Raw genomic sequence first — 21,066 nt, forward strand, 5'->3', positions numbered from 1 at the left:
AAGCACATTTTCATGGTGAAATAATGTTAACACTATGCAATGTATTATGTTTTAATTTCAGTATTTGGCCATGGGAAATAATTCACTCCTTCGGTGGAGGTTTTGCCAGAATGACCTTTGGAAGATATTCTGTCCCTTTAATTGCACGAGGAGATGTATAATTGCAGTGTAAAAAGTCTTTGCCCGATAATTGGGAGAGAGCGTATGTTTAATGTCTTGACTCCCTCTGTATGGTTTTAATTCTTAATTCCCCAGTGAGTTGAATACTTAATTGGACCTGCAAGCCAATGTTGTATTAATAGGGCTGTGTTTTTTTCAACCATTTTGAAATAAAGGAATGTTATTAACTTGCAGAAAACATTCTTTCTATTAAGAAAGAGTTTTTAATAATATAATCATAATAATCAGTAATGCTTTACCTTAGATATAATAGTCCATAACTGGCTGCATTTTCCTAAACATATTCCGTCTCCCTGATCGCCAGGAGAAAGGCTGAGGATGAGGATGAAGACGGACATGTTTGGTCTAAAGGCTTACAGTTTGGGTTTTATAGTAAGTGGCCTTTAAACTCCCCAGTCCTCATATCCAACACGTATCACATAATTGGACCCTACCCCACGCTTAAGACACTGCGCTCAAAGACTAAACCTGTGGCAAAGGTGACGGAGGTTGAGGCAGTGCCCGGTTTAAAATGAAGCAGCTGTTTCCTCCTATTGATCTACAGCTGGAGATAGCCTCTGCTTTAAATGGGTCACAGCCCGGAGGAATCTCCCCTCCTCCTCGCTTCCCTTTCCCACAGCCCCACCGGTTTCATACAGATTTCTCCAAGTCACCCACAGTTTCGATGGTTTCAATAAGGCACAGGTTTCGTCCAGGTAGATAAGCCGTGGTCCCAGTGGAGTTCAGAAACAGAAGAGCCAGCATGCCCTGTGAGATCTGGTTCTCCAAACGGGAGGTTGCGGTTGTTCGTTGTTGTTGTTGTTGTTTATGTGTTTAACTGTCAATCCAGTAAAACTGCAGTCCCTCCATTACAAAACCACCCAGCTCAATCTAACTGTCTGTTTGAACTGTGTACTCTACAGAATACAGACAATAAGATCATGAAATATGTCCAGGTGGATTGATGCAATTTACTAAAACACCTAGTCTGCACTTCATTTAAGGATTAGTGAAACACTAACACCTGCAGATGAAAAGCACCCACGAGTGACAAACAGACTTCAGGAACTGAGACAACCTGACCCGCATCGTTTTACAAGGACAGGTTATTCAAATATCAGCTGACGTGGATCACAGAACATTATATCACTGCAATGCTCTGCTGCGTGATTATTCATACATACAGAGTGAATAAGTGACCTGTTAATATTCAAAGCATACTCGAAAGAAGGGATTATAAATAAATCCCGGGGAACACTGGACAGACGCTAAGGAGGGGGCTGTGTCGGGTTAGATTGAAATGATTAATCGTCTTGAGTGAAAATAACCGCTGCCAATGGGGACTGATTAATCGCTTTGGTGTAAAAATGGCACTTGAATTTTCTAAATATAAATTAAAACATGCTTGTCTTAGTCTGTGATGTTACGTGAGACGGGCCTCTGATGCAGACGGCACACATTGTTGTCCTCAGTGCAGTGTGGTGTGAGGTCTATTCATTTTCTTACTGCCAGCATCAATATCTCCATTGTTTCTTCCTGTGTGTCTGGTGACAGCTCACTGGATGCGTTTTGAGTCCTCTGTATTGGAATCGAGGAATAAAGAGCCACATAAGGGATTGCAATCGGTTTTAAAGATGCCACACAACACAGCCCTCGAACTGTGAGACTTTCAGCTCTGAATCATTAAAAATCATGTTTATTGATGTCACAAGACTAAACCCGATAAGCATTTGTGTTTTTAATTGTTTTTCTTTTTGAAATATAATAATAATGTTAATGTCACTTGGGTTCAGTTCTACTATTGATTATGGGGTTATTGTCTCAATTTGTCTGAAATATGTATTCATCCCCACACTGCTTTTCCGTAGTGGGTTATGTGTGATTTAAGAACCGCTTCCCTCACAGGGTAATGATTCACTCCTGGCAGCCCAGGTACCTTCTTGCCCTTGGTCTCCAAGGATATGTAATACTTTCCCCCCTTTCTTTTTCCTTTGTTTGAACGTAATTCACAAAATGGATAACCTTTTTATATTCCCACTAATAATTAATGTCCTCCATACATTTTCAATCCAGTCCAGTCCTTTTGTGTGTGTGTGTGTGTTTTTCTTTGTCTCCTGCACATTTCTGTCCAGTTTCACTGCAGTCGTAAAAGTACACCGTCGCAGGCAACATCGATATGGGAAACAATGGAAAAACTGGCGACGTGGGTCATGAGTAGAAAGTTACTTGGCAGATACTCAGAGTGTTCATCCTGTGAGCAAACAACTAGAAACAATCTTCTGAAAAACACTAAGAACAAAATTAATTCAAATCAGAATTCAGATCGCGTTGATTAGTTGATTGGGAGTTTGTTTTGATCATAATATTCCTAGTGACATCATTTTGTGACATCATCGTTCAGTGTAATGCATCACAGTTCTGTTTGGGCCTATGTTTAGTTTGGCTGCTGTGATCAGTTTTGGTAAAAGCAGAATTTGCCTCCGCTTGGTTGGTGTTTCAATATTGATGTGGTACGCAGTTGTAACTGAGTGACACTATAGGTGGCGTCTTATTGCTTTAGAGCAGTGTGCTTTGTTCGACCAGGTTTGGCGCAGTGTGTCTATGAAATCGATGTGTTGATTAAAGCAAATCAATAAGACGACTGCAAACCTGTATTAGAATGTGTTCCCCGCCTCACACAACTTCCATACGAGTGTTTACATTTTGTTTTTATCAGACTTTTAGTGACTTCTCTGGAGGTTCATGATTTATAATGTGCTGCAGATTGCTGCCTCCAGAAGAATGTTCTTCATCACGTCTGACACTTGATTTATTTATATGAGTCTCACACTTGATTTAGCAATACTTGGGGGGGGTGTATCTTTAATATAACCTGACAGATATTGATGGCTGGAGAGAAAGGGGTAACTGCACAGGATTTCAAGGAGAACTAAGCTGCTGGTCATATAACCCTGCCCAGCCAAACCATCATTTAAATAAATATGTCCACTTAAAATCAAAGAAGGTATATCACAGTTATCACCTTCAATAAATCTGAGATATGTACATATATAGGTGTGTATTATGATGTTGTTTTCTTCCATTAGATTGTGCATTTGAGTGTCTACTTTTTTGTAGTAAACTCTATTTCACATTTGTGTGACACACTGAAGAGTTTGAAACTTTACTGAATCTTAATTTTGTGTAAAATATGTGTCCCCCTCTTGTGCATATATTTTTGGGTGTATGCTAGTATATGCACGTGTCTTTCTGGACAGATTGGCCCCATATTTCTCAGGGCTCTATGTCACGTTTACAGATGTGCAGTTTCACAGAGCAAGAGACAGGAAATGTCCGCTGCCATGAACTGGCTGCCTTAACGAGCAATCAGAGCTCATAATGGCCTAGAAGACAGAGATTTGCTGGGAGTATGAGAAAATATGCATGTTTTTTAGGTTGAGATTTCCATCCATCTAAATGTACTTCCAGAAATAAAATGAGACTTATTTGGGCAGCTAATGTGGGCTGTGTTTCCCTCCACTGTGTAGGTGAGCAAGTTGGAGAGGGAGAAAACCCAGGAGGTGAAGCACGAGCAGCACAAGTCCACCGTGGTGGTAACGGAGCTGAAGACCAAGCTCCACGAGGAGAAGATGAAGGAGCTCCACGGCATCCGGGAGACCCTCCTCCGGCAGCACGAGTCCGAGCTGCTGCGCGTCATCAAGATCAAGGACAGCGAGATCCAGCGGCTGCAGGCGCTCGTCAACGCCCTGCGCGACGGCTCCACCGACAAGGTGAAGACCGCGCTGTTCGCCGAGGCCCGGGAGGAGGCCCGGCGGGGCTTCGACGCGGAGAAGTCCAGGATGCAGCAGGAGATCTCCGAGCTCAAGGGGGTCAGGCGGCAGATGGAGGAGGCGCTGAGCGTGGTGATCCAGGCGGACAAGATCAAAGCGGCCGAGATCAGGAGTGTGTATCACCTCCACCAGGAGGAGATCTCCCGAATCAAGAGGGAGTGCGAGCGGGAGATACGCCGGCTGGTACGTGTCGATTCGTATGTCATGTCCTTCTATACAACATCACACTGCACTCTGATTATAGATTGGCCACATCGGTTCCAAGAGATCTGTCGTCTCTTCTCCCCGTTGGTCTTAATGAGTGCAATCAATTTCAGATGTAAATCAATTGACTTTATTTGCCAGACACTCGCAGTCCTGATTCCTGGTTCAGTGCGGCGCGCAGGCTTGTGATGTTTCAGCAGAGAGCATTGTCAAGTTCGCTCTAATGATGTATTGATCCTGCACAACTCAGCATTCGAACGCATCAATAAGTGTGGGGCTGAATAGCAATGCAGAGGAAACACTTGAGATGGTGCTCGGTAATGAGAGGAATAGTTCCCAACCACACACAGCCTCCTGTTAGAGGTGGGATCAACAGTGGCGATGCATTATGCATGTCTTGTAATCTCTGGCATTTATTTAAATTACACAGAGAGGGGAAAAGGCACATGTGGCATTTTTCCTGCACAACTGGGAACGGCCTGAGGCCATCCCTGCGTTTTGCAGATATGACAGGACTCTACCGCACACACACACACACACACACACACATTGAACAGGGTGTGTTCTGGTACGTAAAAAGGTTAATTAACAATCCGTAAGTGATATATAGTTGCCCAGACTTTCTAAATTCAAATACTAAAGCGCTGGTGAACAAATTTCTCTTCATAAACCAAATTCACTGTTAATTGTTAATTGTGTAAATTTTCAAATGGCAACATAAACCCATAAACATATCTAACAGTGCCTAAATCCAGTAGGATTCTCTGTTGGTTTTTAAAATTACCAAAGCCTGTATTTACAACCTCATTCTGTTCTATAATACTTCTGTGAACTCATTCTGCAAAGGTAAAATCACTGAGAATAATCCGTTGTCTGCAGTAGCTGACAGTTCATGATCGTCAGTATTGTGGCCCACACTTTCTGAATTAAGATGTGGAACCTGCAGACTCGAGGTCTTTGTGTTTTCTGTGCGAGCGATCCATTGATCTGCCTAGTTAGGTCTGCTTTCTGAACTGTAGCTTTGTGTATTTCCAGTTTAGACGTTTAACTATTTGGTGGCTGCCCTGAGCAGCGGCATTCATCACTGACAAAACAACAACAGCAGCAGCGGCAACACAAATCCTCACAGAAGACTGAGACTCCAGCAACAATGAGACATTAAAGTAAATGAGAAATGTTCATTCCTTCCCAGTGTTGTAACTTGTGTTAGCCTTTGACAGGCAATTCAAAAGAAAGCTCTAGATGTAGAAGCTCATTTAATCTCATTATCGTCATATGAATTGGACGTTGGCATGTAAATAAGCTTCTAGGGCTGTAGGGGGAACTAACAGTGTGGACAGGAACGGAAGTTGCATTACTGCGTCTCCGGGTCTCTTTAGGACAAGTGAGGAAAGGTTGTTCTTTTAATAACTTAATTCATTCTCTCCGGCTGCACAGCCCTGCAGGAATGCCAACGTCTCCCTAAATGCATTGCTGAAAGACTGCTGCTGTCCGATGCCACTCTCAGAGGAAGTTATTGAACCATCATCAATCTTAGATACATCCTGAGGTTTCTGAAACCTGTGAGGGTTGTTTTTGTAGCAGTACAGTCAGCAGAAAGGGTTCCATAGCAATACATACATTCAAAATGCTGTTAACCATTTAGAGTAAGACATATCCTAAACATGTACAAAGCTATAGATATAAATTGACATTTTTCATCCAATGAATGTACAAAATACGTTAATATGAGAGCCCATAGGGACTGGCATTAATATAATAAGCTTTAGCACAGATGTGAAGGTCTTTGTAAACGGCCTTCAAACACTGACTTTAGGGACATTTTAGATTTGTATATTTCTCGATCCAGGCATTGTTTGTGTGTAGCCGAGCACTTGAGCAGAATACTAAGTTCAGACGGTGAGAAACTGCCGACTAAAATCAATGCCAGGGAAAGGCTGCGAAATCATTTTCCGTCTACGATTCAGCCACAGTTTTTCAGAGACGGGTTTGTGCAGAGAGCATATAAAGCATAAGCCTCGATTGTCGAAGACACAGGGTGTACCGTGCGCCGAGACAAACCCAGGAATAATCTGGCCGAAGCGGAGGACTGGTGTCTATGATGACAGATTGTTCTTGTGCAGCCTCACAGATCACGTCTGCTGATGACAGGAAGCTCAGAGCAGTCTTTGCAACATTATAAATAGGCTAAAACGCAAACACAGAGGAGTCTGGGTCGATAGGCAGTAAAAATGCAACGGACTGATTTATGCTAACAGTCCTGTTTCCCTTCCTCTATTGGGTTCTCGTCTGAAGGCACACACAACCCATGCTCCTGATACATACATTTTTTCTGGGTGTGTCTGACCCAATTGTTCAGTGGGGGTGATTGATTCGCAGCTGGACCGTTTGAAGGCAACACAACAACACACTAAGATGAGAGTAGAAACATCGAGAACACAGGGTCCCATCACTGACCCGAATCTATCTTCATGTTCATTGATCAGCTACAACTGCCATTTTTGAAAGTGTTTACCAAATCCCCTTCTCATGCTCTTGGCATGTGCGTGTCGTGTCTTTGTTCGTATGGGAGAGGAAGGATTTATTACCCTAAGATGTCAGATGCATGTTTTATTCCTCCTTATACTTTTTATTTTTGTTGTTTATTTAGGTAGTGTACAGTATCTAATCTGTTCTTATATTTTATTGATATCACTGTTTGGCATATTATATTTTGTATGAATATATATTACCTGAAATAGTTTTTTCTCTGAAAAAGTCTGGCAGCTCCTTAGGATAATTTCGGCATTTTAAGTTTCTTAAATTCCCCATCCGTGCTCTTTAACCAGTTACTGAATAAAAAATCTTATATTTAACCCTAGCACAAAAACCAACAACTAAACAACCATAATCCCTTGTTTTCTGTGGAGATTGAATGTTCAGTTGAGATCACGGTGAAGGAAGGAGCCGAGCACAGTCATTTAAAAACATTGCTTATAGATTTCCATACATCATCTGGGAGACATTCAAATAATGACTGTGAATGAGAAAGGAGTCCTGGCTGGGTGTGTTAGGCAGGACAGAGGATGCAAATGGCAGTGGAGCGAATACGCAAAGACGATCGCAGCCGACAGAGCTGCTCCATCATTGACCGAATCGGTTTCATATGGAAAGCTTTCAGATGTAGGACAGTTAAGCTGTGACATCTCGGCTCAAGTTCAAGGACATAAACAAGCAGATGTGTTTGTTGTTTTTTAATGGTTTTGAATTATTAATAGCATTGTTGAGCTGAGACCCGTGAACATGTGTGTTCTCACCATTTTGACTGCTTTGAAAGCCCAGGGACTCACAATGGGGAGTGCATTTGAAATGGACAGTTAATGGTGCCAAAACCCCTAAAGGTGAAATTCACAAAACACAACTGTTTGCTTAGAAAGAAATACTTTTCTTTTTCCACCACTAGAACGCATGTGATTTCAAACACCAGCGCTGCTGCTCGATTGCTTTCTTTCCCCGTGTCCTGGTCTCGGAAGACAATCACAAAAACAGGTGGAAAGGTGACTGTTTCACACGAGGGGTTAATGGAAAGAGCGGAGTCTTGGAGCCTCTCCTGTGGTTAGATCTACAGATGGATTTCGAAAGGAAACGTTTAAAACCCAGGTTGCTTCTTTCCAGCTCGGGCCCATTACAGTGTTTATTTATGCACGCTGTAAGCATTTCCGATTTCCAGGAAAGGACAGGTGAAAGGGGACGCCTGTTGCTGTTGGGATGCCAGAGTGCTGATTTATTTATGCCTCCTTTTATGGGCTCCTTGTTGCTTATCTGGGAAAACAGCCTTAGCTGGATTGAACAAAGTAGAACCTTCAACAAGAGTTCCGTAGACTTCCGAGAGGTTTTGCATTGTCTTATTTATTTGTTTGTTTGTTTGTTTGTTTGTTTGTTTGTTTATAAGATCTTGCATTTATAATACAGTGCTATAAATTGCTAAGAAGCTATCTCATCTGCTGTTTTATCAAAAGTAGCTTAATCAGTATACATAATGGACATTTTACAATAATTACACACCCACACAACTTTATTTAATCTCTGCGGTGTATGAATTGCTTTATTTACACATTGTGGTAGTTCTTAGTATAATCTAATGGTAAGGCAATGCAATAATTTGATTCAATATTGCAACAATAACTGTAATAATTGCTTAATACTCTTTTTTTACTTCCTTAAGTTGTCAAATGCATTCTATGAAATATGAATCACCGACAGGAAAAGTCCCCAGAGGCGACATCACTGAGCAGCATGTTTTGAATTTATCAGAATATACCCAATGTTGTTGCAGACTTCTACTGTAGCAGAATCATTCACAGCCAATTCTAAAATAATGGACAAACAAAACCATAAATGTGTTTTTGGAGTGGAATTTCCTTCAATAAAGCTCCCTGTGTACAAAACAGTCTATACATTGTCAAAACCATTGGTCTGCAGAAGACATTTAAGAACTGTGCTTTGACAGCAGATGTCACCGGCACTCCCACCGCTGTGCTTTTTGCCGACGGGTTTGAAAGACAGCAGGTGAAGCCGGCGTCGGCATCGAGATCCAGTCTGGTCTCGCCGAGGGGAGTCCGTGGTGCTGCAGCCCTGTACAGTGCATGCGTGTGTGATCTGTGTTCTGTTCTCCTTATAGATGGATGAGATTAAGGTAAAAGACAGAGCAGTCTACGTGCTGGAAAGAGAGCTCGGGCTCCAAGCTGGGCAAACTCAGAGACTCCAGCTCCAAAAAGAGGCTCTAGATGAGCAGCTTGTCCAGTTCAGGGAGGCTGAGCGACACCTGGGTAGCCCGAAACGAGAGGCTCCTTATGCAAGCGGTGCAGGAGACGCCTCTGATCATTCAGGAAGTCCTGTAAGCACTTTTCCCTGATCTTACACTAAACGAGGTGCCCCCCCCCCAGCACAGCAATCCCGCTAATAATCATAACGATGATGATAATAACAGGAATTATTATTATCATCATTTGCTACATGTCTTACCTTGGCTTTGCAGTTTGAGTTATTTTCCATGTTGCTGTATTGGATACTTGTGGCTTAATTCCCCTGCATCCCCCATTGGTGACATTTTAATACATGATCTTCAAACAGCAGACAGCGTTATATTTATATCTACAGACGGGTGATAAATTAAAGAAAAAAACTAAATAAAGTGTTTCAGTGAGGTGTTGGTCCACCACAAGCCCCGGAACAGCTGCAATGCTCTTGGCACAGATTCTAGAGTCTCTGGACTTGACTGGAGGGATGGACACCATTCTTCCAAAAGATATTCCCTCATTTGGGGTTTTGATGATGGTGGCGGAGAGCGCTGTCTAACACGTCGGTCCACAATCTCCCATAGGTGTTCAATTGGGTTGAGATCTGGTGACTGCGAAGGCCATAGCATATGATTCACATCATTTTCATACTCATCACACCATTCAGTGACCCTCGTGCCCTGTGGATGGGCATTGTCATCCTGGAAGAGACCACTCCCATCAGGATAGAAATGTGTCACCACAGGATAAAGGTGATCACTCAGAATAACTGTCATGATTTGCAGTGACCCTTCCCTCTAAGGGGACAAGTGGACCCAAACCATGCCAGGAAAATGCCCCCCACAGCACAACAGAGCCTCACTGTAGGGTCCAGCAGTCAGGCCTGTCCCGATCTCTTGGTGTCCCACACATGCACTCGCCCACTTGTCCAGAATATGGTAAATGATGACTCATCTGACCAGATCACTATTTCCACATCTCTGTAGACCAGTGCCTATGGTGCCCCAATAATGGCCCCTCTTTCAAAGTCGCTTAGATCCTTTCCTCTCGCCATCTTGATGCAAAATCGAAGTCAGCTGGCCTGCTCAGCATTTGTATACATGCCACAGAGCATGACAGGATGTTAATTGCTTAATTGTATCAGGCAGTACACCTGTTTGGAGGCATCTGCATTCGGTTTTTCCTTTAATTTGTCACCCGTCTGTATATCTGTAACAGACGGCCTCTCTCAGACTATCGTATAAGAGGAGGCTATAAACACTCATATTTATTAATGTTGACTGAAAGTCTGTCCCTTATTTATAAGCTGTAATTGTTTCACTGTAGCTCAAGTGTCTTGAGGATAACATTCAAGCTTCAATTTATAATGTGCAACATGATTACCAAAGCTCGAAATTGACAGATGCTCAATATTAGGTCCCCCCACCCTGCTGTTGCTGTTCATCAAAAGTGTTCTCCACTTATATATACTTATATATCTCTACTTGCATTGTTTTTACTTCAGAGATGGTCAAGTGTGGCCAATGCTGCTCAGTTCAGAGACGCAGCGAACCCTACAAGGCCATATTAAATCATGCTTTGGCACAGTTGTTGTTTGATAGAAAAACACAGCTTGTTTTAACACACCAGCCTGTCCCTGCTGCTTTTGTGCGTACATAATGAAGAGGCTTATTAAAAATCATCTTTCTTTTCCACTCAATTGCTTAGCAAATATCATAGTCTCACCTCAGGCACAATAGGCTTTCACTCGGATGATTTTCATTTAATGGCAGCCTTATTGGACTTTGAAACGGAGATTTGAAATCCCCTTCTATATGATTGCATTTAAAATAAAAGCCCAAAAAGACTTGCATTAAATGCCACGGCAGAACTGTTGACATTGTCCAATACTGTGTATGTCAAAGGTGTGTTACTTTTCTGCATGTAAACTAACACATTCTGGTCTGTACAAGGGCTATGTATAACTATGCCATATTGCTGCTTACTCTTTCATTTGCTAACAGTAAAAATAGCTCTTACTTTCGTTACTGACTGATAGTCTGTGATATATGTTGGCTTTTTTCCATTCTTGACTCACCAGGATTTATTTTATAACTGTATATATATTGTATTTACAAATAGTAATTGACAAAAAAGTCTCTCCTGCACCTGTTGAATAAGGAATTAGTAAAATGGTTTGACAGAGAAGTAATAATCCCTTAGACAGTAGATTTATAATCCTACCCAGAATTTTGTGGTTATGTTTTTCAGAATATAAATACTTGATGTGTGTTGTGGTGTTTTATATACCTCTGCACCTTCAGAAGTGTCTTTCTAATTCTGAGATACATAATCTGTATCATGTTTTTGAATGACATACTAGGAAATTATTTGAATCGAATGAAATACATTTTAAGGTCTTAAAAGAAATTATTTGTTTAGTTAAATGCTGTATTAAACGAGGTTAAAGGTCAGTTGTGATGGGTTCTCATGTTATTGGGAAAAACATGTCAATAGGTTTAGATCTGCATATGTAGAGTAGGGACAGGTGTTAGGGGGTCATTAAGGGTGGTCTTCCTTCATTTCTCCCTAACACCCTCTTCAGACAGTTGGGTTTACGATTACAATTAGACCAAACTTTTAGTTTACATAACATTTAATATTTAAAAATGAAGTTTTTGTTTTTGTTATTTTGGTTCATTTGTTTCAATATATATTTGGCTTTTCTTATTGTAACAAATCTATGTATAGTTCAACGCTATGATTTCTACTGATTTGACGGCTTTATATGATTTCCTTCTTTTTAATTTGATATAACCCATCCAATAAAGGCATAGTTAAGAGCCGACCACACTGTGTAGGAGTGTGCATAGACTCTACAGACTCAGAGGAGATCTTTCTTGTCGTTGACCTGGGCACCGCAGCCCCTGCATGTTGCACCGAAGCTCAGTTATTTGCAGTTGGTCTTTGTTTCAGGAACAGCAGTTGGATGAAAAGGACGCTCGGCGCTTCCAGCTTAAGATTGCCGAGCTGAGTGCCATCATACGCAAACTGGAGGACCGCAATGCACTCCTGTCTGAGGAAAGGAACGAACTGGTAGGTGCTGCACTGTGTGTGTGTGTGTTTCTTGTGTCTCCTGTTGTTGTTTTGTTGTCATTTTCCTTTTTTGCAGCTTTTGATTTGATTTATTCACACAGAACCAAAAGTGGCCAAAAAATGATGCTATGATGCTATTACACTTTTTGAAGACTGGTTGTCAATCCATGTCAGATGACAGGCAGTTGGACTCAGTTTAGAAAGATAAACTGGTCCTTATCATTGACTGCAACTATAGACTCAAACACTGACTAAAAATGTATTCATATTTTTACCATTATCACTCTGAAAGGGCACTTAATACATTCCTGAATAATTAATTATGAATTATACAGAATATGTCAGGTTGAATAAGCAGAATGAAATTTGTTTGCGGATGTTGTGTGTAATTAGCCACTAATTAGCCTTCAGTTCTAAATCCCTCCTGTAGCTGCTGTTTAAAAATGACCAACATCGTTTATTTGTTTTTATACAAAAATCTACTTTCTGTTCATGCTGTAACACTACAACAGCACACAACAGGATGAAAATGACACCAGGGAGCCGACAACACACTTTTGTTTATATAGTGCTGAACTGTAATCCAAACTGATCATATTTCAAATGGTTGTCAGTTCGCTGAGTAGCCAGTTCAGAGTATAGTCATGTACTTTTCATATTTCAGTCAAAGGAAATTGTGATGCATCATTGTGTCTCTGCACTGGTGGTATTTATTTCTCTACATTGGGGGGAAAAACGTCCTCCTCTTTCCCTCTTGTCATATTTATTTTTAAACCAACAATGACATCCTGTGTAATTTAAAAGCGGTGCCTCTATCTTTGCGAAATGCAACGATGTTTGTCTGTGGGTGAGGGGGAGATTCAAGCACAGCAAACAAAGTAAGAATTGAAGAATTGACCCTGCGCGGGTCACAATTACCGCCGATTTTCATATAAATTAGTTTATCGCGGCACTTGAATGTGTTTAATATCGTTGTGCTAGAAATATCGATGTTACTCTGGTAGCATAAACTCAATTACAGGCAGAGAAAAATATAATAATCCATATAGGAAGGAAATTGCTGTGATGCACACGTGGACTGATAGAATAATAATAAAGCTGTAAACATCTGAAACCCGTTTAAAACAGAAGAGTCACAGACCTCTTGGGAACTAAGTGGCTCTGGCACCTTGAAAAAGATTATAAGAGGAAGATCTATGGATATATTACAAGTGAGGCTGAATACTCCTTCTCCTCTTTATACACCGAGAAGAAAGATGTAAAAAAGATATACGGCAGATTCCCCATCACCGTTGTTATCCACGACCGAATGAACTTAAGGCAATTAGCAACATTCCTGATGTTAATATAATGCCTTCTTCTGGGCATTTTACACACCACACTGTGCAGTGATGAAGAGAGATGGTGTGAAGTAGTTATTGATCCAGTAATTCTGCCATTGGTATCGGCACGGGGTCAGTTCTTTCAGCGCTGAGAGGAGAGGCGGTCCAGGGGGATGTACTGAAGCAGGTCTGAGTTTCCCCGAAGGCCCGTGAGAAGTGAGAATAGGCCACAAACCATGGATCGGGCCCAACGCTCCATGGCTTGTTTATCTCCTGTTCTCCTGCTGCCCTTGGGGGGGCTTTCTGCTTCCCAGATGAAGAAGGAGACACACATGCCAATATTGCTCCTTAGCCCTCGTGCAGTGAATCAGCTGCTAACTGACCATTCCCCCTGGTGACAAATCAGCCAGGGCCTTCAGAATAACTTCAGGATAAACAAACGGCACGTCTAGTGATTTATTGTGTCTGGAGTTTGTAGCCACTTGCACAGCACAATATATCACCGCTGTGCCTGGCAGTGATCGGATATGACTTTCTGTGATGTTATCTCCCTGTCCCTCAAATAAGAAACTTTACGAATAACTTTCAATGTCTTGGTTGATAAAGATGTCAGAAAGCAGGCAACACACACGTTTGTTCAATCTACCAGTATCCATACTATTGTAGACAGACATTTAATATATAACTGCGACTTTTTACATACTTGTTTTATAGATGGAGATGATATAAAATTAATTTAAAGCAATTATTGGCCTCTCCTTCAGCCATTCATCCTCATTAGACCTCTTTCGGGCACAGCACTGATCATGTTACTGAATTACATTCGAATGCTTTTATTAATGCGAGACCCATCTTTATTCTACTTACCATTTCACATCTAAATTAGCTTCCTTCCATGAATTCAAGTGTCTAACCAACGTAAGACTGTACGAAAACAAAAGATGACAAAAGCACTGCTGGTATACATAAAATATCAGTTGTATGTAATGATGTCTCTGCTTAGAAATTCTCCTCTGAGGATAATTGGGTTAGCAGTCATTAAGACGCCTCCTTTTACCAGATTAGTGAGAAGTCACACTCGGCAAAACGTTGAACCCTCGTGCTGCTCGTGCATGAGAAGACTAGAACAAATCATTCCAACCGAGCTCATATTTCGGGAGTCGACCGACTCCTCATGTAAACACGGAAAAGTGGAGCGTGTCGGCAAAGAGGCAGCTGACACGTGAACAAACCAAATCTATTCCAAAAATAGATTTTAAAACACACATCCTTCAGACTGTTCCCTGCTTCATCACCTTTCATTGCTGTGTTTCAGAGTCAACCCAGTTTAGGTTTTTGACAAACCCATTTCGAAGCGACGACAAACACACTGAAACCGAAAAGGCGGGCTTGGTTTCTGTGGAAGTCTGCGTCCGTCCTTCTCGAACTCTTCTCTGTCCGCAGCTCAAGCGCCTGCGGGAGGCAGAGAGTCAGTACAAGCCGCTGCTGGATAAAAACCGGCGTCTCAGCAGGAAGAACGAGGAGCTGCTGCACGCTTTCCGACGCATGGAGAACAAACTGAAATTCGTCACCCAGGAGAACATGGAAATGGTAAGGCGTGGGGCCTGCACACGTTCTGCAAGCGTGTTTAGATGGTAGTGTAATCAGATTGACTCTCCGCTAAGAGGAAATTGAACTTCCTACTGATTCCTTGACAACAGCACTGTATCAATGAGAAGCATGGTATCAGTTGCCGAAGACAGTCTGTTTCTTCCTGATTGTGTGGTCTAGTTCTCACACAGTGGTGTTTGTTGCTTTACCTGTCTAGAGAGAGCGGGTGGGGACCATCAGACGCCCCAGCTCCCTGAACGACCTCGACCAAAGTCAAGAAGAGCGAGAGATTGAATTCCTGAGGCTTCAAGTCCTTGAGCAGCAAAATATCATTGACGATTTGTCCAAGGTAACGCAACGCCACGGCCACAGTCTGAGCAAGCGTTATAAAGCCACTATGACCGCACGACTGTTGTTTTTTTATATATATATATATATATAATGGAATGAAAATCGACACCTTTTTTTGTGGTTGTTTTTTTGTTGTCGTGGAAAATAAGTACTGTGGAAAGCATGTATTTGCTAACACACTTTGAACTAAAAGATTCACAATGTATCAAAGCACAGATATTTATGAGGAACATGTAAAATGATGAGTCGCTTGTTTCTTTGGATTTCAGGCCCTGGAAACGGCTGGATATGTCAAGAGTGTTATAGTAAGTTTCGTGCTCTTATGCAACTTCAGAGAAAGAACAGAAGCAAGACATTCCCTTCTGTTCTATATATACGTGGTTTACCAAAACAAAAAAGACTGTTGAATGGGGTTCAGTTTCATAAGGATATCCCTGTAGGTATTCGCTCGAGAAATAACAGCAGTTGGATCTGAATGGGGTTCTGTATTACAAGCAACAAGATTTTAATTTAAATTAATTTGTGTGTAAATGACTGTTCTCCAGTGACACATTTCTCTTCATTGCGTGATGGAGACGTTGTGTCTTACGTCCATATGTCGTATTGCAGGAGCGTGACAAGCTTCTGAGGTACCGGCGCCAAAGGAAGAAAATCGTGAAGCCATGTAAGGTATGGAGATACAGGTTCACCTCTTGAGTCCAGACTGCATTTGGCCGGGAAGACTAGAGGGTGTCCCCACCGCTTACTTATTGAGCATGGAGAGACAATGAGAGGCTGCATGGACCAAATTCTGCCATGAGTCTACTATTCCCCTCCTCACAAGTTACGCAGAAACCCATAACGGTCGGGTGACATAAAAATGCTTGGAAAGGTTTCTAACCGTCACCCCTTGTCCCCAGAAGCCGGTGGTAGAGACATTCTTCGGGTACGATGAAGACGCGTCCATAGACTCTGACGGCTCCTCCATCTCCTATCAGACGGACCGGACGCCCTGCACCCCCGATGATGATTTGGAAGAGGTAAGGACACACTTTTACGTGTATTTTTTGGAAGGGGACTGAGGACAATACAGTGCAAAATACCTTGTATAATTTATCTGTAAAGAAAGAAAGAACCATTCAGGTATACTATTTATATGTTTAATTTACAGTTATGTGACATTTCCGTGTGTACGGGCCATTTAGTTATCTAAAATATCTGCAAATTTTCTAGGGCATGGCCAAAGAGGAAACAGAACTGCGCTTTCGACAGCTGACGATGGAGTACCAAGCATTGCAACGGGCGTATGCACTATTACAAGAGCAGGTCGGAGGATCGTTTGATGCAGAAAGAGAAGTGAAGGTACTGTGTTTACTTTTGCAGAAGTGTTCCAGTGACTATATCCATTATTCTAATAAACAAGTATACATGTGTGTGCCCTGGTCTGCGCACAGAATTCAAATTCTATATCAGCAATCCCACTGCGTTTGTAACTGATTTAAGTTTTTTTAACTGAAGGAAAACGGAGATAGAGGTGATGTTTTTTGTGTGGCGTTGTGTTGAGAATCGCTATTCTGAACCGTGATACTCAACTGTATATGAGACCCGACACTATAAACTATAAACAGTATTAAATCGTCACCTACCCCATCATGCCCCAAACGCAGCCTGAACCCCAACACGAGCCAGCACCGAAATGTCAGGTTAGGTCTCTACACGTCTACACCTACAATTTAAGAAGTCTTCAAACGTCTGCTGTAGTAACATGTTTTCCTACTTCTGTTTAGACCAGAGAACAGCTACAGGCAGAAATCATTCGATACCAAACCAGAATAGAGGACCTTGAGAAAGCTTTGTCGCAGCAAGGCCAGGTAATTTTTGATTTATCTATGTGTGTTGAAATGTTGTTGGGAGAGCTGCAAGCATTCCTGCAGTCATATTATTGTTGTGATGTGATGGTGCATGCAGTATTTTTGCTGCAGAGAGTATGTTGGAGACAGTATGAGGTAGCATTGCACTGTCACTTCAGCTTCAGCTCAGAATGTCGCTGACTAGTTAAAAATGTGAGAAGAGGGCATCTCCCCAATATCTTTGTAATTGAATTGGGCCTGAGGGCAATATTTAAATGGACGAGGCTTGCAGGAGACCAAGAACACATGCCAGAGTGTGCATTAAATAATGGATGGATAGGCAGCAACCCAGTCAATGGTGAGACAGAGTATGAGAAGAGAAGAGAGTGTGTGAACACTGTGCCAGACACTCCACGCAAAGTGATAGCTGTTTATTTTACACACTTGTCCCAAAGTTAAGTGCTCCGGTGCACTGAATGCACTGCAAAGGAATGAACAGGCATCGAGAACCACCTCTGCTTTTAAGAGTTTTAAGATGGGAAATTAAATGCCTGCGCCACGGTCCCGCACTATAACACAATCTTTACCAAGGCATCGCTCTCGTTATTTATTTTCACATGTATGACTTTGTGGTCCGTGTTGTGTTCTGTTGTTGTTGTTTTTAGTACAGTACAATAATTACTGCTTGTTTGTTGGCTTGTTTTGTTTTTGTTGTACAAGATGATATCATTGTTTGGCTGTCCTTTTTCTGCCCCTGTTTCATTTAAAGGTCCCCCCTTCTTGATTTAGTCCTTTGTTTATTTCAAGCAGTAGACAATACTCTAAAATGAAGATGAAAAGCAGTTGTGCTTCTCTCGGTCTGAAATCACTGCAGATCCGTCATCCTCCCTCCACTGGTCAGAGAGCTGCAATGAAAGGAATGCAGGTGCAGAAATGAGAACCTCGAGGTCGAATCTGGTCCTTTCAACCTCACTGCCCCCGCAGGGTGAGACACGGAAAGAGCCGCCAAGAGCAGTTCTCCAAAAGATGAATGACGAAGAAGAAGAGAAACAAAACCAATAAAGAATAAATGATAAGAATATAATTTCTTCTCTGGGGTGGGATGATAGTGGATCTTAAACCGAGTTGCTGGAAAAGAAGAGAGCAAATTGTTAATCGATAAGATCGCACTTTTCATGGCAAGAATCCCAGAGCAATTTACAGTGAAAGTGAGAATACGATCCATATTTAAATCCAGCTTGGAAACGGCCATTTCGAACAGGTAATTTTCAATTTAGATGTAAATGATTAGATTTATTTATGCTGCCAACATGCCTGAGATTGGAGCTCCAGACACCTGCAGCAAAAACCAACAAATTATGACTTTTAACACTCAAGGCCCGGAAACAAAAGGACTCAGTCAGACTCAGTCAGACTCAGGCAGACAAGACCCCATGAAGAAAAACAGAAACTTAAATACCCCTCTGCTCAGCCAGGGCGAACTCTACACAACAAAGAGGCTGCTTTTCTGGCTCTTGGTCTGGTGCAGTTGAGTCATTAATACTCTGAGAGTCCAATGCAGCTCTAAATGCAATTCATTCAGCGTTGGTGATCACCTGTGATCAGGCTTCATCGAAAAGGCATCCGGCGAATCTGCCATCGTTATTTCATCCCAAGAAGACTCGATTAGGCATGATTTGCGATTTCATTTCTCGCTGTCTCTAATTCTTTTCAAAACTAAGCACTAAGCACACCAGCTTTGACTCTGGCATTTACAAAGGGTGTGAAATACGATGTAAGTTCAGTGAAAAAGGATTAGTGTCAGGAGTTTGAGATGGATCGTTTAATTTGGGAATAAGACCCTCCGTGTAATAATTATTTGCTGCTGATCTAGCCAAATCAAGAGAGCAGTTAAGTGTTCATCTAAGCTCCATGATACTCATGATACTCATGATATATGGATGACAACAGTACCAGCTGAAGTATGCTTGTGTGGTAAAGATAAATAAGCAAATACTATTGTTATAAACGTATGAAAACAGTGTATAAACTCTATAACTATAAATATTATCAAGTCCTCAGGCACAGACCTCTGTAATAGGTCCAGGTATTGGTTATTGTGGATATAAATTATAAATAAATGGCACCTGCGTTGTACGTTGATTGGCAGCAATGAGAAATGCCTCTCCCCTCAATGTAACCTTTATGTTAATCCTTCATGCTCAAGAACAGCCTAATCAATTTCAGATTGTCCACGTGATTGATGTCATAATTCCTCTGCTAATGCAAGGATGACGTTTGTATTTTAAGGATATGAAGTGGATTGAGGAGAAACAGGCCCTGTATCGGAGAAATCAGGAACTTGTGGATAAGGTTAGTACAGGATTGCTGAGTCAGCCCTGTCTGAGGTCCTCAAGAGACGCCGTGTCATTGGAGCCCGAGACCTCCAACACAAACATATTTTTGCTTCGCTTTGTTGTTGTTGTTTTTGTTTGGAGGTTTATGCGCCGTCATTCCTTGCCACTTGTTTTGAGCCCATTTTAATTGCTCAGCCTGTTTTAATCGCTTTTTTCTTGCATGCAAAGACTGTCTTCCGATGTGGGACACTTTTAAAGTCATCCTCTATGCCTCTGCATTTATGAAAGGTGGCATCTAAACACAGAGAGAGGCCTGCATATTGCTTTTTAGTTTGAAAGCTTAGGAACATGGTCAGCCATTCATTCTGTAAAGCAGCCAAGTTCAATTTCGGACGCTCGTACTCTAAGCGAGTATAAACTAAGCATCTGCATTGATTTCCTCCCACAGATTAAGCAGATGGAGACGGAGGAATCGCGCCTGAAACGTGACATCCAGGACATCAAAGACCAGAATGAACTTCTAGAGTTCCGTATTCTAGAACTTGAAGTAAGATCAGACATCATGCACTATATCATTTCTTGAGTTTGCTCTGTGTTGACTTGTCTTAGTTACAGTCAGGAAAGTTCACAATTGTCTTCCCTCTTTGATCCTTTGTCATTGTACGTCCAACACAATGAGGAAGACCTTCATATTCCTATATATACAGCTCTGGAAAAAATTAAGAGACCACTCCAAGTTCAGATAACAATGTTAAGTGGTCTCTTAATTTTTTCCAGAGCTGTATATATATATCTTGCCTCTTCAAAGTGTTGTTCAGATTGTATAAATGCATCGAAATATCAGGTTGTAATAAAACAAAATGTCCAAGAAGGGTAAATACTTCCTTTTCCTATTGAAGACATCACTCCTTTATTTCAGGAGCGAGAGAGACGGTCGCCTGCCATCAACTTCCACAACATTCCCTTCACAGAGGGCATGAGTCCCCTGCAGGTCTACTGTGAAGCCGAGGGAGTCACAGTAAGTCACCGGCCGTCCCCTCGCTCAGCTGTCGATCACTGTCTGATCAATTCCAAATCCTTTAACAGGGATGAAGGGATTGATTTACTCTTCTCTGTCGCTCTTCCATCAGGACATCGTCATCACAGAACTGATGAAACAGCTGGATATTTTAGGAGATAACGCCGTAAGTGTATGTTGCTTTTCTAAGTTTGTGTATATTTCATGACGTTTGTTGTCTGTCTATACTGTTCCCGACGTAAATATCCACTTATAGACAGGAATGGGACAGTACAGTGACGTAGTTTCATATCTATTCTCTATATTTGACTACACAAATACATGAATGCCTGTTTGTCTCGTCTGTCTTACTCAGAACTTAACCAATGAGGAGCAAGTGGTTGTCATACAAGCACGGACCATTTTGACCTTAGCAGAAAAGGTATTTATCTGGTTGTGTTTGTGTTAATACAGTCGAAGTACAGTACAGTTAAAGATTTTCTTCTGCACCAATCACATTTCAAACAGACAGTGAAACGGTATAAAATGTCAACTAATGACATAATGTTGTTTATTCAATTTACAAAGCGGCAGA

At 41.7% G+C, this 21,066-nt stretch overlaps 1 protein-coding gene across 4 annotated transcripts in view; it reads left to right on the forward strand.

Moving 5' to 3' along the window:
* Nucleotides 1-21,066, forward strand: part of jakmip3 (Janus kinase and microtubule interacting protein 3) — a 47,529-nt gene that overhangs the window by 17,013 nt on the left and 9,450 nt on the right. For 2 of the 4 annotated variants that reach the window (XM_066693250.1, XM_066693248.1), the window contains exons 4-17: nucleotides 3,687-4,172; nucleotides 11,933-12,046; nucleotides 14,812-14,958; nucleotides 15,176-15,307; nucleotides 15,579-15,614; nucleotides 15,919-15,978; nucleotides 16,212-16,328; nucleotides 16,522-16,650; nucleotides 17,076-17,159; nucleotides 19,428-19,490; nucleotides 19,923-20,021; nucleotides 20,394-20,492; nucleotides 20,605-20,664; nucleotides 20,848-20,913. In XM_066693250.1, the coding sequence (XP_066549347.1) occupies nucleotides 3,687-4,172; nucleotides 11,933-12,046; nucleotides 14,812-14,958; nucleotides 15,176-15,307; nucleotides 15,579-15,614; nucleotides 15,919-15,978; nucleotides 16,212-16,328; nucleotides 16,522-16,650; nucleotides 17,076-17,159; nucleotides 19,428-19,490; nucleotides 19,923-20,021; nucleotides 20,394-20,492; nucleotides 20,605-20,664; nucleotides 20,848-20,913 (1,692 nt within the window). The remainder of the gene's footprint in view (nucleotides 1-3,686; nucleotides 4,173-11,932; nucleotides 12,047-14,811; nucleotides 14,959-15,175; nucleotides 15,308-15,578; nucleotides 15,615-15,918; nucleotides 15,979-16,211; nucleotides 16,329-16,521; nucleotides 16,651-17,075; nucleotides 17,160-19,427; nucleotides 19,491-19,922; nucleotides 20,022-20,393; nucleotides 20,493-20,604; nucleotides 20,665-20,847; nucleotides 20,914-21,066) is intronic. The other 2 variants (XM_066693251.1, XM_066693249.1) reach the window with 1 other exon arrangement.

This window comes from Amia ocellicauda, chromosome 20, assembly GCF_036373705.1.
Source record: "Amia ocellicauda isolate fAmiCal2 chromosome 20, fAmiCal2.hap1, whole genome shotgun sequence".
NCBI lineage: Eukaryota > Metazoa > Chordata > Actinopteri > Amiiformes > Amiidae > Amia > Amia ocellicauda.